This window comes from Mustela erminea, chromosome 15, assembly GCF_009829155.1.
Source record: "Mustela erminea isolate mMusErm1 chromosome 15, mMusErm1.Pri, whole genome shotgun sequence".
Classification (NCBI taxonomy): domain Eukaryota; kingdom Metazoa; phylum Chordata; class Mammalia; order Carnivora; family Mustelidae; genus Mustela; species Mustela erminea.
Genome location: NC_045628.1, coordinates 83,757,680 through 83,774,817, shown reverse-complemented (window position 1 = coordinate 83,774,817; position 17,138 = coordinate 83,757,680). Strand labels below are relative to the sequence as shown.

Here is a 17,138-nt window from a genome sequence, read left to right as displayed (position 1 = left end):
TGCCCTAACCACTCCAACGATACATACAGAAAACAGGGACAACCATTATGCCCAGGGACCACAGATACTATGCAAACTGGCTAACCTAAATCTGGTTACCCTGTCTGGTGCTTCCCTGTGTGGTCCTTCATAGCGTGGTATGACCCTTCCCTCAGAAACTGTGAGCAACAAACTATCTTTTCAATAGTAATCACTTCACGATCTGCAGGCTTTACCACACCTGAACAGCTCAATTATAAAACCTACATTTTAAAACTTCTTAACAGGATTGTTAGGAAGAGTAAATACAAAGTACTTTCTGACCACAGTAATGCCTTCTTCAAAATCAAAGATTTAAATGTGAAAACAAAAACAACTAAAATGCCCAAGGAAAACTTGGATGAATATTGTGTAAATATACAGTGAATAGACTTAAGCCAGAAACCATAAATGAAAAGTACTGGTTTTATATTTTTCATTTTTAAAAGATTTTATTTATTAATTTGAGGGAGTGCAGAGCGAGAGAGAGCACACCGGGGGGAGGAGCATAGGAAGGAGGAGAGGAAGGCTCCCCACTGAGGTGGGAGCCAGATATAGGGCATGATCCCAGGACCTTGGGATCATGACCTGAGCCAAAGGCAGACACTTAACCAACTGAGCCACCCAGGTGCCCCATTGATTTCTGATTTTCTGATTATTTATTTAAAAGCAGTACTTTAGGGGTGCCTGGGTGGCTCAGTTGGTTGAGCATCTTCCTCTTGAATTTGGCTGGGGTCAGACCTTAGGGTCCCAGGGTCATGAGGTTGAGCCTTCTGTAGGGCTGGTGCTCAGCACAGAGTCTGCTTCTCCCTTTCCTCCCCCTCCAACCCCCACCCTGTTCAAGTGCATGCAATGCACACACTCTCTCTACAATGAATAAATAAATAACATCTTTAAAAATAAGAAACTGTAAAAACACTGCTTTAAAAATATAAAACTTTGATTTGATAAAAATCAAAGAAAACAGGGTTATAAGATATAAATTAAAAATGTGGAAAAAAACACAACTTATGACAGAAAAAGGATTACCATCTATAGAGGCAGGAACCGGATTAGTGGTTATTTGAGCTATTTGCAATTTCACTGTTACTATTGTAAAACTGCAGTAAGTCTCTTCAACTCAAGTAAAAGCAATTACTTCCTTAAAATTGATAGGTCTATTGTTAGAATATTGCTGAAAATAGTTTGACTCACTAAAAGAAGTTTACTATATCCTATTAATATCCATTTATTTACAAATAAATATATGAAGGTAAATTGTAATCCCATTTGCTTTCTGATCCATCATAAATTCTACCTGAAATAAAGTACATCTACTTATAATAAAGAATGAATGACTTCTTTATGAATATATCATCTTAAAAAGTTTTACATATATGTTTTAAGACAGAAAAAAGACTTACCGTCCAAAATTTTATAAAGTACTGTAAAACTGTTGTAGCCACAAAAAGGCAATATAACAAGGAATACAATAAAAACAGCAGGAAGAATTTGTAATTAGAAAATCCCACACAGTTATTCACCCTAGAAGAAAAAGAAAATTACACTGTAAAAATAAGATAAATCACAAACTATCAGAAACAGAAAACAAAATGATGTTTGCCAAGGGCTGGGGAGGCTGTGATGGGTATAGAAATTTATTTTGCAAGATGAAAAATTTCTGAAGATTGTTATACAATATGAACATATTTAATACTACTGAACTGTCCACTTAGAAATGGTTAAGACAGTGAGTTTTAATGTTATTTTTAAACTATAATAAATAAAAACAATAATACATATGGCAGATAAAAAATATTATTACTTAGAAATGGGTCATATGGGAAGTAGGGAGCAGTATCTTAATTGTGGATGTGTGTTTTTAATAAATTCATGAGGGAATTTGGAATTTTAATGTTAATTCTTAATATACACTTACTTGGATTAATAACATCAGAGTATATATTTAAAGGAATACATTTAATATAAACATGTACATATATAAATATACATATAAATAGTACCAGATCAATCTTGAGTAATCGAGTGATTAAACTGACCCTCAAAATTTGGGAATGCTGAGATAAATTACTCTCAATTCTCCCCTTCCCACCTCTCCACCCCCAATGTAATTTCCTCTTTTTTTATACATACCAAGGACAGTGATGATCCATCTTAAGAACACATCTAAAAAACAAATAAACATAAGAAAATCCTTGCACAAAAATTCCCCTAATTCTAGTTTCTGATAATTTTCTCTTTCTTTGGCTTAAATTTTTACCTTTACAAATAATATCTTAGAAAAACCAACCCAGAGGTGCCTGGGTGGCTCAGTGGGTTAAGCATCTGACTCTTGATTTCAGTTCAGGTGACGATTTCAGGGTTGTAAGACTGTGCTGCACTTTGGGCTCCATCCTGGGTGTGGAGCCTGCTTAAGATGGTCTCTCTCCCTTCCCTTCTGCCTCTCTCTCTCCCTGCCTCCTTCTCTAAAAAAAGTAAAGAAAAGCTAACCCAGTAGGTTAGAGAAAAGTTCTGGTATTTCCAGAAGGCCTTTTATAGTTAGATGATTTTTAATACTGGCAATTCAGCTGAGCATAGCCAAATGCCTTGAACCACGCCAAATGAGATTTTAATATGATGTAGTATGCACAGCACTAGGTAAACTAGATAGGTCCAGCTTCCAAATTAGCTGAGGAAGGTAAAATGAAATACATAAATCCCTATGCTATTCTAACCACACAAAACACATAAACATAAAACACATAACGTTAAAAATATGTAACACATAAAAATAAAACTTTAGGAGCAAATATGTTAAAATATTATTAATGATAGGCTTATAGATGGTTATTTTTTCCACATAATTTACAAAATTGCATTCCCTGGATAAGGAGTACTGTACTTTTATAATAAAAAAAAGCCTTCCAAATTTACCTGTTCACCAATACATGTAATCTAGATTTGTATGAAGTAAGGGACGCCTGGGTGGCTCAGTTGGTTAAGCAGCTGCCTTCCGCTCAGGTCATGATCCCAGCATCCTGGGATCGAGTCCCACATCGGGCTCCTTGCTCAGCAGGGAACCTGCTTCTCCCTCTGCCTCTGCCTGCGCTCGCTCTCTCCCCCCTCCCTGATAAATAGATTTGTATGAAGTTAGACCACAGAACATTTCAAATACAGCAGTTTCCCTTATCCATAGTTGCTTCCCCTGGTTTCAGCTACCCACAGTCACCCGTAGTCCAGCAGCAGATGATTCTCCTTCGGACATACTTCAGAAGGTAAATGGTGGCCTAATGCTGTGTCACAGCGCCTACGTCATTTACCTCCCTTCATCTCATCACAATAAGGATGAGTATAGCAGAAGGCATTTTGAGAGAAAGACCACATTCACATAACTTTTATTACAATATATTGCTATAATTGTTCTATTTTATTATTAGCTATTATTGTTAATCTCTTACTATGCCTAATTTATAAATTAAACTGTATCATAGTTATGTATGTATAGTATATGTAGGGTTTGGTATTATCCAGTTTTGGGCATCCACTGGGGGTCTTAGAATAGATCCCCAGGCAGATAAGAAGTGACTGCTGAAATATAAGAAATGAATAAACTAATACCCAGAATGTTAAACAGCCTGTCCAACTAAAGTTCAAGGACCAGTAGAGATTCCCAAACTATTAATCTTTCTTTCAACACACTACCCTCTGATAAGGGCACAAAAAAAAAAAAAAAAAAAAAAAGAAAGAGAGAGAGAGAATTTTCTGGGAACAATGTCACAGACAGTAACTGAAAACAGTATTTTTGTGGATTATTAGGTTTTAATATTAACAATAAAAATGAGAAAAGTGGGGTGCCTGGGTGGCTCAGTGGGTTAAGCCCCTGCCTTCAGCTTGGGTCACGATCTCAGGGTCCTGGAATTGGGCCCTGCATCGGGCTCTCTGCTCAGAGGGAAGCCTGCTTCCCCCTTTCTCTGCCTGCCTCTCTGCCTACTTGTGATCTCTCTCTGTCAAATAAATAAAATCTTTAAAAAAAAATGAGAAAAGTGTCATGATCGTCTTTTTTTTCCATGACAGTCTTTTTGATCTAAGAAATAAAGTTATCTCCCTCAAGGGGGTTATTACTTATTTGCTTATCAATATTAAATTAAATGTAAGTGTAAGAAGTATATTCTATCGACCAGTATAGTAACTCTTAACCAAGATTACTTCAAGGTATATTCTAGCTTATATAAATATTTTTGTTAGCCAAGCAAACATAGCAAATAAAGGGAAAGGATACAATGTTCTTGCTAAGTATAAAGCATATAAAATAATCCTTCCCCTTCCATTCTCCTGTCATCAACTTCTGGTGCTAGGGTTAAATAGAAACAAACAAGTAATACTTACACGTCACATGCTGAGCAGTGATGTGCCCGGTCAGGTTTAATCAACTGACATCTTTCACAGTATCTGATGGCTACATTTAAGAATTAAAAGGAAATTGTTGAAGGATGTGCAAGCTTAGTTAATTTGACTGTAAAATTTGTTTTCATTTCTTTTACAAATAATTCTGTGAAATTTACAACTAATAATTTTAAAATAATACCAAAGTGTATTAGAAAGCTTCTGAAATCAGAATGTCAAGAGGTAGAAGGGAACCTCAGAAACAGAATAGTGCCCAGCAGTTTTCAGATGAAAAAAGAGAATCTATAGCAAGTTAGTGACTTCAACAAGGTCAAAAACCAGTTAGGTAGCACAACTCAGAGTTATGGAGTCCTAATTCAAGTTCTTTTTCCTACTATAATACAGTGTCTATAATAAAATATAAAAATGAAGTGTCTAAACGTTTCAAGGCACCCTGTGGGATTTTGTTTTTAACATTATAGAATAGCTTTTTCAAGAAAAACAAAAACATAACCTTTTATCTCCCATCCTTATCTCAAATAGCAAAACTGACACAACCCCCAAGGGGTTTCAAACCACAAACCCCAAGAAGTACCTGGTGGCTCAGTGGGTTAAAGCCTCTGCCTTTGGCTCAGGTCATGATCCCAGGGTCCTGAGATCAAGCCCTGCATAGGGATCTCTGCTCAGCAGGGAGCCTGCTTCACCACCCCCCCACCTCTGCCTATTTGTGATCTCTGTCTGTCAAATAAATAAATAAATAAATCTATCTTTAAAAACAAAACAAAAAATAAAAACCCTGAACTTTTCCCCACTCAATTCTAACATATGTTATTGCTGCCCAATTTATATGTTCATTCATTCAAAACATGAGCACCTATTTTGTGCCAGATACTGTACTAGGCTTAAATCACTGCCTTTGTGGAACTTACATTCTTTTGGAGATCCCACACCCCCTACTTGTTTACTTTCTCTAGCTTTAACACTCTCTGTCAAATAAATTAAAAAGTCTTTAAAAAAGGGGCGCATGGGTGGCTCAGTCGTTAGGCATCTGCCTTCAGCTCAGGTCATGATCCCAGCGTCCTGGGATCAGGTCCCACATTGAGCTCCCTGCTTGGCAGGATGCTTGTTTTTCCCTCTCCCCCCTCCCCCTGCTTGTGTTGCCTGTCTTACAGTATCTCTCTCTGTCAAACAAATAAATAAAATCTTTTTAAAAAAATAGTTTAAAAAAACTTGAAAAAAAAAGAAAAAGAAAAATTAAAAAAAATTTAGTAGAAAGAATAATCATTCAAGGATGCAGAAATAGAACTAGAATAGTAAAGCACAACAAAGAAAGCTTTTCAAGAAGCCAGAATGACAAGAGCCACTGAACTTTGGGTAGGGAGAATAGAAGCCAGTTGCCTGGTACTTAGCTGGGAAGGAAAAAGAGGACTTGGGTGCAGAAGGCTTATAAGAGGATCTAACTCAATGGGAAGAGAAAATATAATGGCGGTTAGAACAAAGTCTGAACCAAACTGCTGTTTTTAAGAGATATATACTTTGATGTATACCTGAGAATGAAGGGAAGGAACTGGTTGTGAATTATTAAGTGGAGAAGCAAGCGTTATAGGAGAAAACTGGGGGAGAAGAGAAGAAAAAGGTCAGTAATCTTTACGTAAATATAAGAAAGGACCAGCGGTGTCTGGGTGGTGCAGCCATCGATTTTGACTTCAACTAAGATGGTGACCTCAGGATTTTGGGATGGAGCCCCGTGCTGGGTCTCTCTTTCCCTCTCCCCCTGAGCCCTGCACTTTCCCTCTCAAATAAATAAATAGATCTTAAAAACAAAAACAAAAACAAAAAACAAAAACAAGGAAAGAAAAGAAACGAAAAAGAAAGGAGAAGAACACAGATACCAAGAAGAAACTGATATGCTTTGGAAAAGCCAGTCTGTAAAGGTTCGGTGGCACAACATGGTCCTGAAATCAGCAGGGACTCTGTCACCAGTTAGGTTGGATGCTAGCTCTCCCACTTACTAGCTTGTGACCTTGGGGCAGTAACTTACTTTCCATGAGCCTCAATTTTCTCTTTGGTAAGTGCATATAATACCAAGTGTGAAGGGCTATTGTGCAGATTAAATATAAAACTCCTAAAACATATCAGATTCTCAATAAAGCAGGTGTTACTAGGATAATAATAGTAATTATTATTTCCGATAAAATATAAATTCAGACTATGATGGGGAAAACCAGTAAAGGAGAGAAAACTAGGGAGACTTAAAAGTGCATAAACAGTGCCTGCTTTGACAGCACTTATACTAAAATTAGCACAAGACAGATAAGATTAGCACTGCCTTTGCTTGAGAATGACACGCAAAAAGCGCATAAACAGCAATTATGGAGAAAACCCAGGAAGAGATTCATCCAACAAACACCTACCGAGGGCCTATTTAATGAGACACTTTGTTAGAGGCCATGGGAAAAATTCCTGACTGCCAGAGTCTTAGAATAAGGTTGAGGAGGGGAGATAAACAGAAATAACTATGAGGCAGTGATTTGTGACCTACAAGGTAAGAATTAGAGAAGTTCAGAGCAGACTTTAAAAAAAAATCACTTCTTGGGGCACCTGGGTGGCTCAGTCACTTAGTGACTGACTCTTGATTTGGGCTCAGGTCATGAGCTCAGGATCCTGGGATGGAGTCCCATGTTGGGCTCCCTGCTCAGTGGCACATCTGCTTGTCTTCCTGTCCCTCTGCACCTTGCCCACCCCCACCCCCACCCTTGCGCACACATGAACGCTTGTTCTCTCTCCTTAAAATAAATAAATCTTAAAAAAAAAAAAATCAGGGTCGCCTGGGTGGCTCAAGCCATTAAGTATCTGCCTTCAGCTCTGGTCATGATCCCAGGGTTCAGGGACTGAGCCCCACATTGGCTCCCTGCTCAGTGGTAAGACTGCTTTCCCTCTCCCACTCCTGCTGCTTGTGTTCTTACTCTCGCTGTCTTTCTCTCTGTCAAATAAATAATAAAATCTTTAAAAAAATAAAAATCATTTCTTGCTCAAGAAGCAGACACTGAATTAAAACTTTATTATTTTTTTTTTTTAAAGATTTTATTTATTCATTTGACACAGAGAGATCACAAGTAGGTAGAAAGGCAGGCAGAGAGAGAGAGAGGAGGAAGCAGGCTCCCCGCGGAGCAGAGAACCCGATGCGGGACTCGATCCCAGGACCCTGAGATCATGACCTGAGCCGAAGGCAGCGGCTTAACCCACTGAGCCACCCAGGCGCCCGAATTAAAACTTTAAACTGGATTTAGAGAGGAAAAAATAATTGTCGTAGATAGAGAAAAAGACAATAAAAAAGATGGGGAAAGATAAGAGTGTTTTAGCACAGAACTGATGCAAGGAAACTGTGGGACAAAGCTCGAAAGAGGTATCAGTTGGATCCACACCATGGAGGGAGAAGGTCTAGAAAGACTCATTTTGTTTCCTGAATAGATAGTAATTAGTTCATATGGTTCAAAAAAGCCCAAAAAGGAACCAGGTGAAAAGCCTCCCCATCCCTGTTTCCTAGCCCCCAATTCCTCCCTGTGAAGACAGCTCCATCATTTTCATTTGTCTCTGGTCCGTGAAAGGTCTACTTTATATAATATGTATTTCTGTAAATTTTTTTAGAAGAATGAATGGATATTATTTCTATAATAAGAAAAAAGATAAAACTCCCAAAGTTTGGAATTCTAAGCAATAGAAATGCAGTATAAAATGGTGCTCAAGAGCAGGGACTTTGCCTATAGTCAGAAGGTAAGCTATAGAGGGTACCTGTGTGGCTCAGTTGGTTAAGCATATGCCTTTAGCTTGGGTTATGATCTCAGGGTCTTGGGATCCGGCCCCCATAAGCCTCCTTGCTTAGCAGGAAGCCTGCTTCTCCCTCTCCCTCCCTCTCAATAAACAAATAAAATCTTAAAAAAACAAACAAACCCCCAAAAAGACGTTCTAGGAATGCCATGTACAGCATGGACTATGGTTAGTAACACTATATTTTAAATAAATAAATAAATAATGAAAATTTTTTTTAAAAAAAGGAAGGCAAGCTATAAATCTCAGATCTTATCATTTGGGGACTTCGGACACTTAATTTGTGCCTCATTTCTTCATCTCTCAAATGAAGACAAATGTAGCACCTCCCTCAGAGTTCTTCTGAGGATTAAATAATCACCAGTAAAGTGTTTAGCATAATTCTGGTATAATACTGAATAGATGAAGGGTATTATTCAGATTAGAGGAAAGCCATTATAATTAATGAAAAATAATAAAGCCTTAAGAGTAAAGATTTTACATCAGTGGCTATTAACTCTTTGGGGCACAAATACTGCTCTGAAAATCAGATTATCTTGGTATGAATGGGGTACTTTAAAAACTATATGTACCCACAACTTTGCATATTATCTCCAAATTCATAAATTCTCTGAAGTCTTGGACTTTGGGTTAAGAACACCTAATCTAAATAACTGTAAGTAGAAATAATTATTATAATTCAGACTTTTCATTGTTGAATATAAAAAAGAATTATTTTATATTAGCCATCATTTACTGATAATTTATTATTATATACCAAGATCTACACTAAATGCATACATCTCATTTAATTAAATATTTCTACTAACCCAAAGATGCAGATATTATCTTCATTTCAAAATAAGGAAACAAAGGAGCCTCAGTCAGTTAGGCATCTGACTCTTGATTTTGGCTCAGATCATGATCTCAGGGTTGTGAGATTAAGCCCATATTGGGTTCCATGCCAGGCATGGAGACTGCTTAAGATTCTCTCTCTTGTGGGTGCCTGGTTGGTTCAGATGGTTAAGTGTCTGCCTTTGGCTCAGGTCATGATCCCGGAGTCTTGGGATCGAGTATCACATTGGGTTCCCTGCTCAGTGGGGAGACTGCTTCTCCCTCTGCCTCTCTCTCTTTCATGAATAAATAAATAAAATCTTAAAAAAAAAAAAAAAAAAGATTCTCTCTCTTGCTCTCCCTCTGCCCTCTACCACTTACACTCTCTCAAAAAAAGCCCCCCCAAAAACCAACAAAATAAGGAAACAAGAACTTAGAAAGTTAGTGACTCTCCCTACACTAGTAATGGAAAAGCTAGGGTCGGGCTTGAAATTCATGTTTTTGTTATGTACACCAATGTATTAGTCATGCAAAAAAGAATAGTATTAAGTGCGTGAAAATATAAAAGTTAGTTGAATACCCTCCTCAAATCTTGTACAAACGTAGTCACATTCCTTAGCTACAACTTGCACGTAAATGTAAAACTCCTCTTATTTCCCCTTGGAGTTCAGCAGCATACTGGGTTCTAGAACCAGAGCAACTAGATTTAAATCCATTTTTCCACATATGACTTCGAACAAGTTATAACCTCTCTGTGTCTCAGTTTCCTGAACTGTAAAATGAAGACAGTAGCATTTACTTCACAGGGTTGTTATGAAGTTTAAATGAGTATGTGTGGAACACCTAGGTGGCTTAGTGAGTTAAGTTTCTGCCTTTGGCTCAGGTCATGATCCCAGGGTCCAGGGATCAAATCCCACATCAGGCTCCCTGCTGCCTTTCCCTCTGCCTGCTTGTGCTCTCTCTCTGACAAATAAATAAATGAGTATGTGTAAAACATTCAGAACAGAATAATTATTAGCTATTATATTATCCCATATTTGAACAAAATTTATGAGATACATAGTATATAACTTAAAACAATTTCCTATACTTAAGTGACTACAGTGGCCACTCATAAATTCATTCCTATTGTAAGACTGTCTCCCTAAGAAAAGGGAAGTGCTGCAGCAGTCACCTATGTCCACGTAGGCAGTGGGAGAGTGGAAATACCACATCTTTGGAACCAGATTAACCTGAGTTCAAATTTTGGCTCTCTGAGTATTGGTCTTAAAACTTGACAGGATTCTTCTCCCTTGTCTCTTTTACTCCTCTCCATTCTAAGTTAGCACATTCTTGTTTTTTTAAAAATGACTCTGTGATGACACACAATATTCAAATTCAGACGAGAATTTCTAAACGATGGTTTGCTAAGAATAACAAGTGACATTTTTAATGATGAGGTTCAATTGGGAAAAAAATGCAGAGAAAACAGGCTCACAGTGAGCCTCTTAAAAAAAATCTGTATCAATAAATGTACATGTGTGTGTATATCTGAAATACCACAGAAGATACAGAACACAGGAAAATCTTGTTCTTGCAGATGTTATCTGTAGCAATCACAATATCCATTTAACTGTCAAATCATGCAGATGTATCTTGGAAGAATTAACCATATTTAAAAAATTCCTTGGAAAGGAAAGCTTAAGACTGATTTTTCTTACTCCTTGAAGCTGATGTGGTGTAGATAGGTAAATCCCTTGCTGCTCTTCTCAAAATTTCTTGTTGTCTTTCTTGGCTGAATTCCTTTTCATAACGTTCCTTTTCAGAATTAGACAAGTAGAACTATAAAAGGAGAAAACTATTAATTCTTTTCAATCTCATAAACTATCATGTTTAGAAAAACACAGTTTCATCCTGAACAGAAAAAATACTAAAACATTTTCTTCTATGAAGGCAAAACTTATTTTCAAATTAAAGAAGTGAAACTGAGTATATTTAAAAACTTCATACCTTTTTTTGATAGATTGAAAAATATTTGCCCTCTATATTAATGATGGGAAAAAATATGAACTAGAAAATTTTGCATCTTTGTATTTTACAGAAAAATTAAATACCCCCCCAACCAAAAAGGGCTTAATACATATATTTTCTATTAGTAAAAATTTTGATGTTTGAAAATTAGAGTCGAGAAATTTTTAATTTTTGGAAGGATGTCCAAGAGTCACTTGGTTTGAGTAAGACATTAAACCATAGGCACAGGATCCAGCTATGTTCTACTCAAATATATCAATGAGCTTTTACTACTTTGTTTTAGCTTTTAAAAAGCTAACCAATAGGAGTACTTCCTGTAAAATTATAAAGTATTGTCAAGGCAAGCAGAGTCTCCTTTTCTCAAAGAGTAATTTCTTCATGGAGTTATTTCTTGTTTCCATTTCTTAAGTTTTTATTCCCATACTGTGGCCAGCCTCCAGTTCATTTCTTAAATAGCATTTTCCTTATAAAGAACTTGTTTATAGTTGCTCCTCTTGTCATCATCCTAGCATCTCAAGGGGCCTCAGTTTTATGTCTCTAATTTCATGTAAACAGAAGCTTTCAGTCTCTTTTAGTCTTTACTTCACAGAATTTCCTTTTAAACTAAAAATGGCTTGAGATTTTTCTTGATCATGTCCTATATTTTAACTGTACTGTTTCTCAATTTTTTTCAATTAAAAGCAAGGTTTTGCTTGAAAAGGCCTAAAGAGTCATGAATGGAGTTTATATATTCAAGTATTTCGTCCTGCCTGCTAACTCCCTACCAAAGCTTTCCATACTCTTGATGCCTCATCATCAGTAATAACAGTATTAGTTTATCAGTGCAACCTATCCTATGCCAAACAAGGCAACAGTTTGGCATAGTAGGAAGAGCTCTGGACTGGGGAAACTGTCATACCAAGAGGCTCAGAGAATTTTCTAAGATTGCACAGAGAGCTGATATTGGCAGAGCTGATATTAAAATGCAAGTGTTTGAGTTTTACTCTAGTATGCCTCCCTCCATATTGCTAATGTAAAATAACTGTTCTGGCTTTTTACAGACTGTTACTCTAACCTGACCAAACACCACAATTTAGGATGTAGAAGAGTCTATTTAGGTTACCTTGTCTGTTTCCCACAATCAAATCTTGATGGCATAAGAAACCCCCAAATTACTTCTAAGGCATGAGAAGTAACACAGGCAAACAGAACAGAAAGAGGTCAGAAAAGTTTCCCATAATCTTAAGTTGAGATCTTAGACACACTTACATAACTTCCCAGGGAGGTAGGAACCTTCATACAAAGTTTCTGAGATCCACTCTCTCGTGAATACTTCCAAGGACTGAAATACTTCCCTACTTAGCAAAATGGCCTATTCTCTTTTAAGAGAAGTGTAACTTTAACTTGTTTGAATTAGAAGTTCTTCCCTGACATGAAGTGTCCCTGAAGCATTCACAGTAGAGTATAAGAATCATTTGGTATGATGATAAGTACATATATGGATAGGAGATGTTTCAATCAAATTTTACAGTTTCCTTGTAAAATCTGAACAGATTTCACATAGGGCTGTCCTATTTCTAGCCTGTGGTAGTATCCCAGCCTCCATATCATTACTTTTCCTTAAGGACTAATGTTATAAATTATGAAAAACTTAAAATGATAATCTTAAGAGCCACCAGAATTTTAGATGAGGAATGGAACAAAATTTAAAATGGATTAGACTTAGGAAATTATTACTACACATCTAGTTTTCATTAAAAACTACAAAACAGAATTCAAACTATGAAATGCCATCATCTTAAATTCAGTGTTCAGATGGTTCAATTCAAATATATATTAGCTACCAATTAAGAACTTGGCACTGCTCTGGGTAATAGGAATCCATAGAAGAATCAATACAGTCCTGCCTTCAAAAGCACATTTCTTATAGTCCAGTAGGAATGCTAGCTATGTCAATAAAGAAATACAACTTACAAATAATAGTACAATGTGTTACCAGGTATGATAAAAGCTCCCTTATGAGGGTATAGGGACTATCAATGAAAGTCTCTTGGAGAAAGTGGTACCTACGCTGGGCTTTGAGAGGTAAACAGGAATCTTCCAGGAAAACAAGGAGGGAAAGAGAATCTTGGTAAAGGAAGTAGCATACAGAAAGCACAAAGATGTGAATATAATGGTATAGTCAGTGCAAAATATTACTTGACTATCAAGTTCCAGGAAGAAGCAGTGGAGATGAAGTTAGTTAAGATTTTAGTTCATGAAGGGTCTTGTGAGCATGACCTTTATCTTAGAGCTGACTGGCAACCTCTGAAGGATTACCAGAGAAGTGATGGGGCCATAATTTCTTTTTGATAGTGATAAGTGACAGTGATGGAAGATGCCTGCCAGCTCTTCACAGACTGCTTACCTCTCACCATTCACTCATTCACAGATTTAGCAATCTGCCTCTTACATACAAGGTTGGAATCTAGGCAATGGGGATACAGCAATAAACAACAAAGATGCTTCCTTCAAAAAGCTAATACTTTAGTGAAAGAGATACTTTTAAAAGTCTTGGTTTAATAATGCCACTTCCTCAGAGATGTCTTTGACCATACTACCAAAGTAGTTTTTTCCCCTAATAGTTTTTACTGTTATACTTTACTACATCATCATATTCATTTATTCTAAAAGTACCTAAACTTATCACAATTTATAATTACTTTGTTTGTTTACTTGTCTACCATCTGTCTCTCCTTTTAAAATGTTTAGGATCATTCTTTTTTGTTCTTTTTATTCCCAGAGCCTAGCACAGTCTGTCAAACAGCAGGTGCCAAGCACTTGCTGGTAAAAGATAAAAAATATACCCATATTTATAACTTAACTTCCTTAAAAATGTAGAGTTTTTGCTATTCAGACTCAACCAGTTTCCCTGGGTCTGATTCCCAAGTGTTGCTCTAACCTCTCAGCTCACAGAGTCCTTTTATTACGGTTACTTTAGGAGCTACTTCACAGCTTTGTAATTACTACAAGGAGCTATCTCAGCACTGGAAGGTTATTTAGAAAGAGAACCATAAAATCCTGCTCTTTCTTGTCAGTGCAGCTTAACTTAGCTGTCCCTTGACGATTTGATAATTAACTCATTCAATAGTGAACAGCCACTATGTGCTAAATAGTGGGGAGAGGGATGTAGTGCAGGATACCATAAAAATGATCCCTGCCCACAAAAAACTGACAATAAGATGGTGCATACAAGTCAAGAGGCAATTAAGAAACTATATGGTAGGTTCTATGATGGGGAAGGCAAGAGCATGCCATAGCAGGGCCACTGGACACAGGCCTGGGTAATCAGCTGAACTTCTAGGAAGAGAGGAGCATGAAGGATGAAGTGGATGTAAAGGCTTAAGCCCTCAGCTGAATGCTGAATGGATGCAATATGACAAACAACAACCAAAATAAATAAATAACATTTAAATGGCACTTCCTAAGTGCAATGTATTCTTCTGGGCACTTTACATATATTATTAAGTGTATATCATTATTATAAATATTACTAACCACATATATTATTATTTTTTAACCATATATATTAACTTAGTCAATACTTCCAACAATCCTGTAAGGTATGTATTACTATCATCCTCATTCTACAGCAGAGAGCTGAGGTACAGACATCTAAGGCAAGTCTCCAAGGCCACATGGCTAGTAAGTACCAGAGGCAGGAGTTGAACTGGGCAGTCTTATGCCAGAGTCTGAGTTCTTCACCTCTATACTATACTGCTTCTCAGAAGTATTAACCAATTGTTTTTATTATACTTTTTAAAAGTTTATTTATTTAAGTAATCTCTACACCCAACATGGGGCTCAAATCCATGACCCCAAGATCAAGAATTGTATTCTCTTATGACTGAGCCACCAAGGCACCCCTCTTTTTCTATTTTTTATTTCCCATAACAAGAAGTATTTACTTCCATTCATGCTATGTTTTCAATAGCCATCACTAGTTGTAAGTAATTAAATAAAATTAGTTCCTTTTCAACTTGGAGCTTAAGACATAGATGGCAGTTTGAGGGGCGCCTGGGTGGCTCAGTCAGTTAGGCGACCAACTCTTGGTTTCAGCTCAGGTCATGATCTCATGGTCATAAGATTGAGCCCTGTACTGGGCTCAGCGTTTGGCAAGGAGTCTGCTTCTCTCCTTCTCCCTCTGCCCTCTCCTGCTACCATGCATGTGCTCTCTCTCTAAACATAAATCAATCTTAAAAATAAAAAAAGATAGGGAAGGCAGTTTGTAACATAACTTTAAGAGTTGACTAATTATTACCAAATGTCTGATGAATATATTTTAAGAAACATGAAGTCGGATTGATAATTTCACTACCCCTTAAAACAAAAGCACCCAATAGAAAAAAAATGGGCAAAAGACTGTTTGGCATTTTCTACTTAATGCTGAATGTACACACAAAATATGATCCAGCATTCCAATCGGAGGTACCTACTATATACATATATATGTATATGTAGCTGTATATATAATTATATGTGTGCATATATATATACATATGTATATGTATACACACATATAATTATTATACATATATATACACATTTATGTACAGATGTATATATGTAAGTATATACATAGGTATATGCAATAGAATGTTTATAGCAGCCCTCTTTGTAACAGCCTTACACTAGAAGCCACCCAAATGCCCCTGCCCATCAACAGCAGAACAGTTAAATAAACTAGTATTTACTACAACTGAATACCAAACAATAAAGAGAATGAGTGCTCCACAAGTACATGCAACAACATGGATGAACATGCAAACAGAATGTTAATGAAAGAAGCTAGAGACACAAACACACAGAGTATATGATTCCATTTATGTAAAGGCAAAAACAGGCAAAACAAACTGATGCTATTAGGAGGCAGGAGAGTGGGTTTGTGTGGCTGAAAGGGAGCATGAGGAGGCTTATAAGATGCTGGTAATGTTCTGTTTCTTCAACTTGGTGGTGGTTGCTCAAGGGTGTTAGGTTTGCAAAAATCCATCAGGTATACACTTACATATACTTCTCTGTATATATATTTCATAAAAAGTTAAATGGAAGTTGATATTATTTTAAACATATGGTCTATAATTTTTAACAAATTTTGATGAATTTTGTATGAGTAGAAATAATTATCATCATCTAATATTTGATTGCCAACCATGTGGCAGGTACTGTGTTAAAAGCTTTATGTGAATGAATATCACTTAATCCTCACAAACATCTTACAGAAACAGGCACTATTGTTAGCTCCATTTTCCAATAAGAAAATGGAAGCTCAGAGACATTAAGTAATATGTTGGAGCAGAAAATTAAACTCAGATAATCCTACAACCAGAGGGTACATTCTTAGCCATCTAATTATACCAGATTTCATTAGTTATGTGAAGGCAAGAGACACATCCTGGTCTTAAAACTTACTCTACATAAATATTCACATTATTTTCCCAATGGAACCTCAAATTAGAAGAAACACTAGTCATATTAAAGTATAACAAACAATAGCCTCGACAATTTCTTTCCCACAATTAAAACTTTCTCTAGTTGCAGCATATTTCTTTAGGCCTGAGAAAATATGTTAAGGTGTCCAAATATACACTCTACTTTTCTAACTCAATTTTGTCCCTTAAGATTTTTTAGTCCAGTAAAAAAAGGATGTCTTTAAAACTAAATAGCATGGCAGAAAAATACCAGTACTAAGTAAAGTATGATCGGTCTTTTAGTGTGCTAAGTCAGTGGGTTGTATCTGAGACCAGGCTGATGACTCACATTCACAATGTGGAGTCACCAAGCAAGTTCATAAACAGAAACAGAACAAATGCATTATGTAGTAAAGTTTTAACAAAGGTAACACAGGGCAAATAATTCCATAATTAGCTACAGCATTTGGTAATTTACCAACATTAAATTTACCTCTTTGGAAGGGGAAGCGGGAGATGTGAAAATTGTCATCCAATAGGACCATACAAACATAACAAAGAACAGATGGAAAGCCACAAGGTAAACAACGGCCTTTCCTGGTAAATAAAAACAAATAACATTTCATTGAATCCTGGTGAAAACAGGAAAAAGCATTACATTAAAACACAATATTTAGGGTC

At 36.5% G+C, this 17,138-nt stretch overlaps 1 protein-coding gene and 1 non-coding gene across 5 annotated transcripts in view; one reads left to right on the top strand and one right to left on the bottom strand.

Moving 5' to 3' along the window:
- The window catches only part of ZDHHC20 (zinc finger DHHC-type palmitoyltransferase 20), a 93,583-nt gene that overhangs the window by 47,404 nt on the left and 29,041 nt on the right, over positions 1-17,138 (bottom strand). For all 4 annotated transcript variants that reach the window (XM_032315356.1, XM_032315353.1, XM_032315355.1 and 1 more), the window contains exons 3-7: positions 16,951-17,054; positions 10,722-10,842; positions 4,384-4,453; positions 2,152-2,184; positions 1,422-1,542 (exon numbers count right to left, since the gene is read on the bottom strand). In XM_032315356.1, the coding sequence (XP_032171247.1) occupies positions 1,422-1,542; positions 2,152-2,184; positions 4,384-4,453; positions 10,722-10,842; positions 16,951-17,054 (449 nt within the window). The remainder of the gene's footprint in view (positions 1-1,421; positions 1,543-2,151; positions 2,185-4,383; positions 4,454-10,721; positions 10,843-16,950; positions 17,055-17,138) is intronic.
- LOC116574644 lies at positions 6,650-6,756 on the top strand. Its single transcript, XR_004279416.1, has one exon. It is a non-coding gene; the product is annotated as a U6 spliceosomal RNA (small nuclear RNA).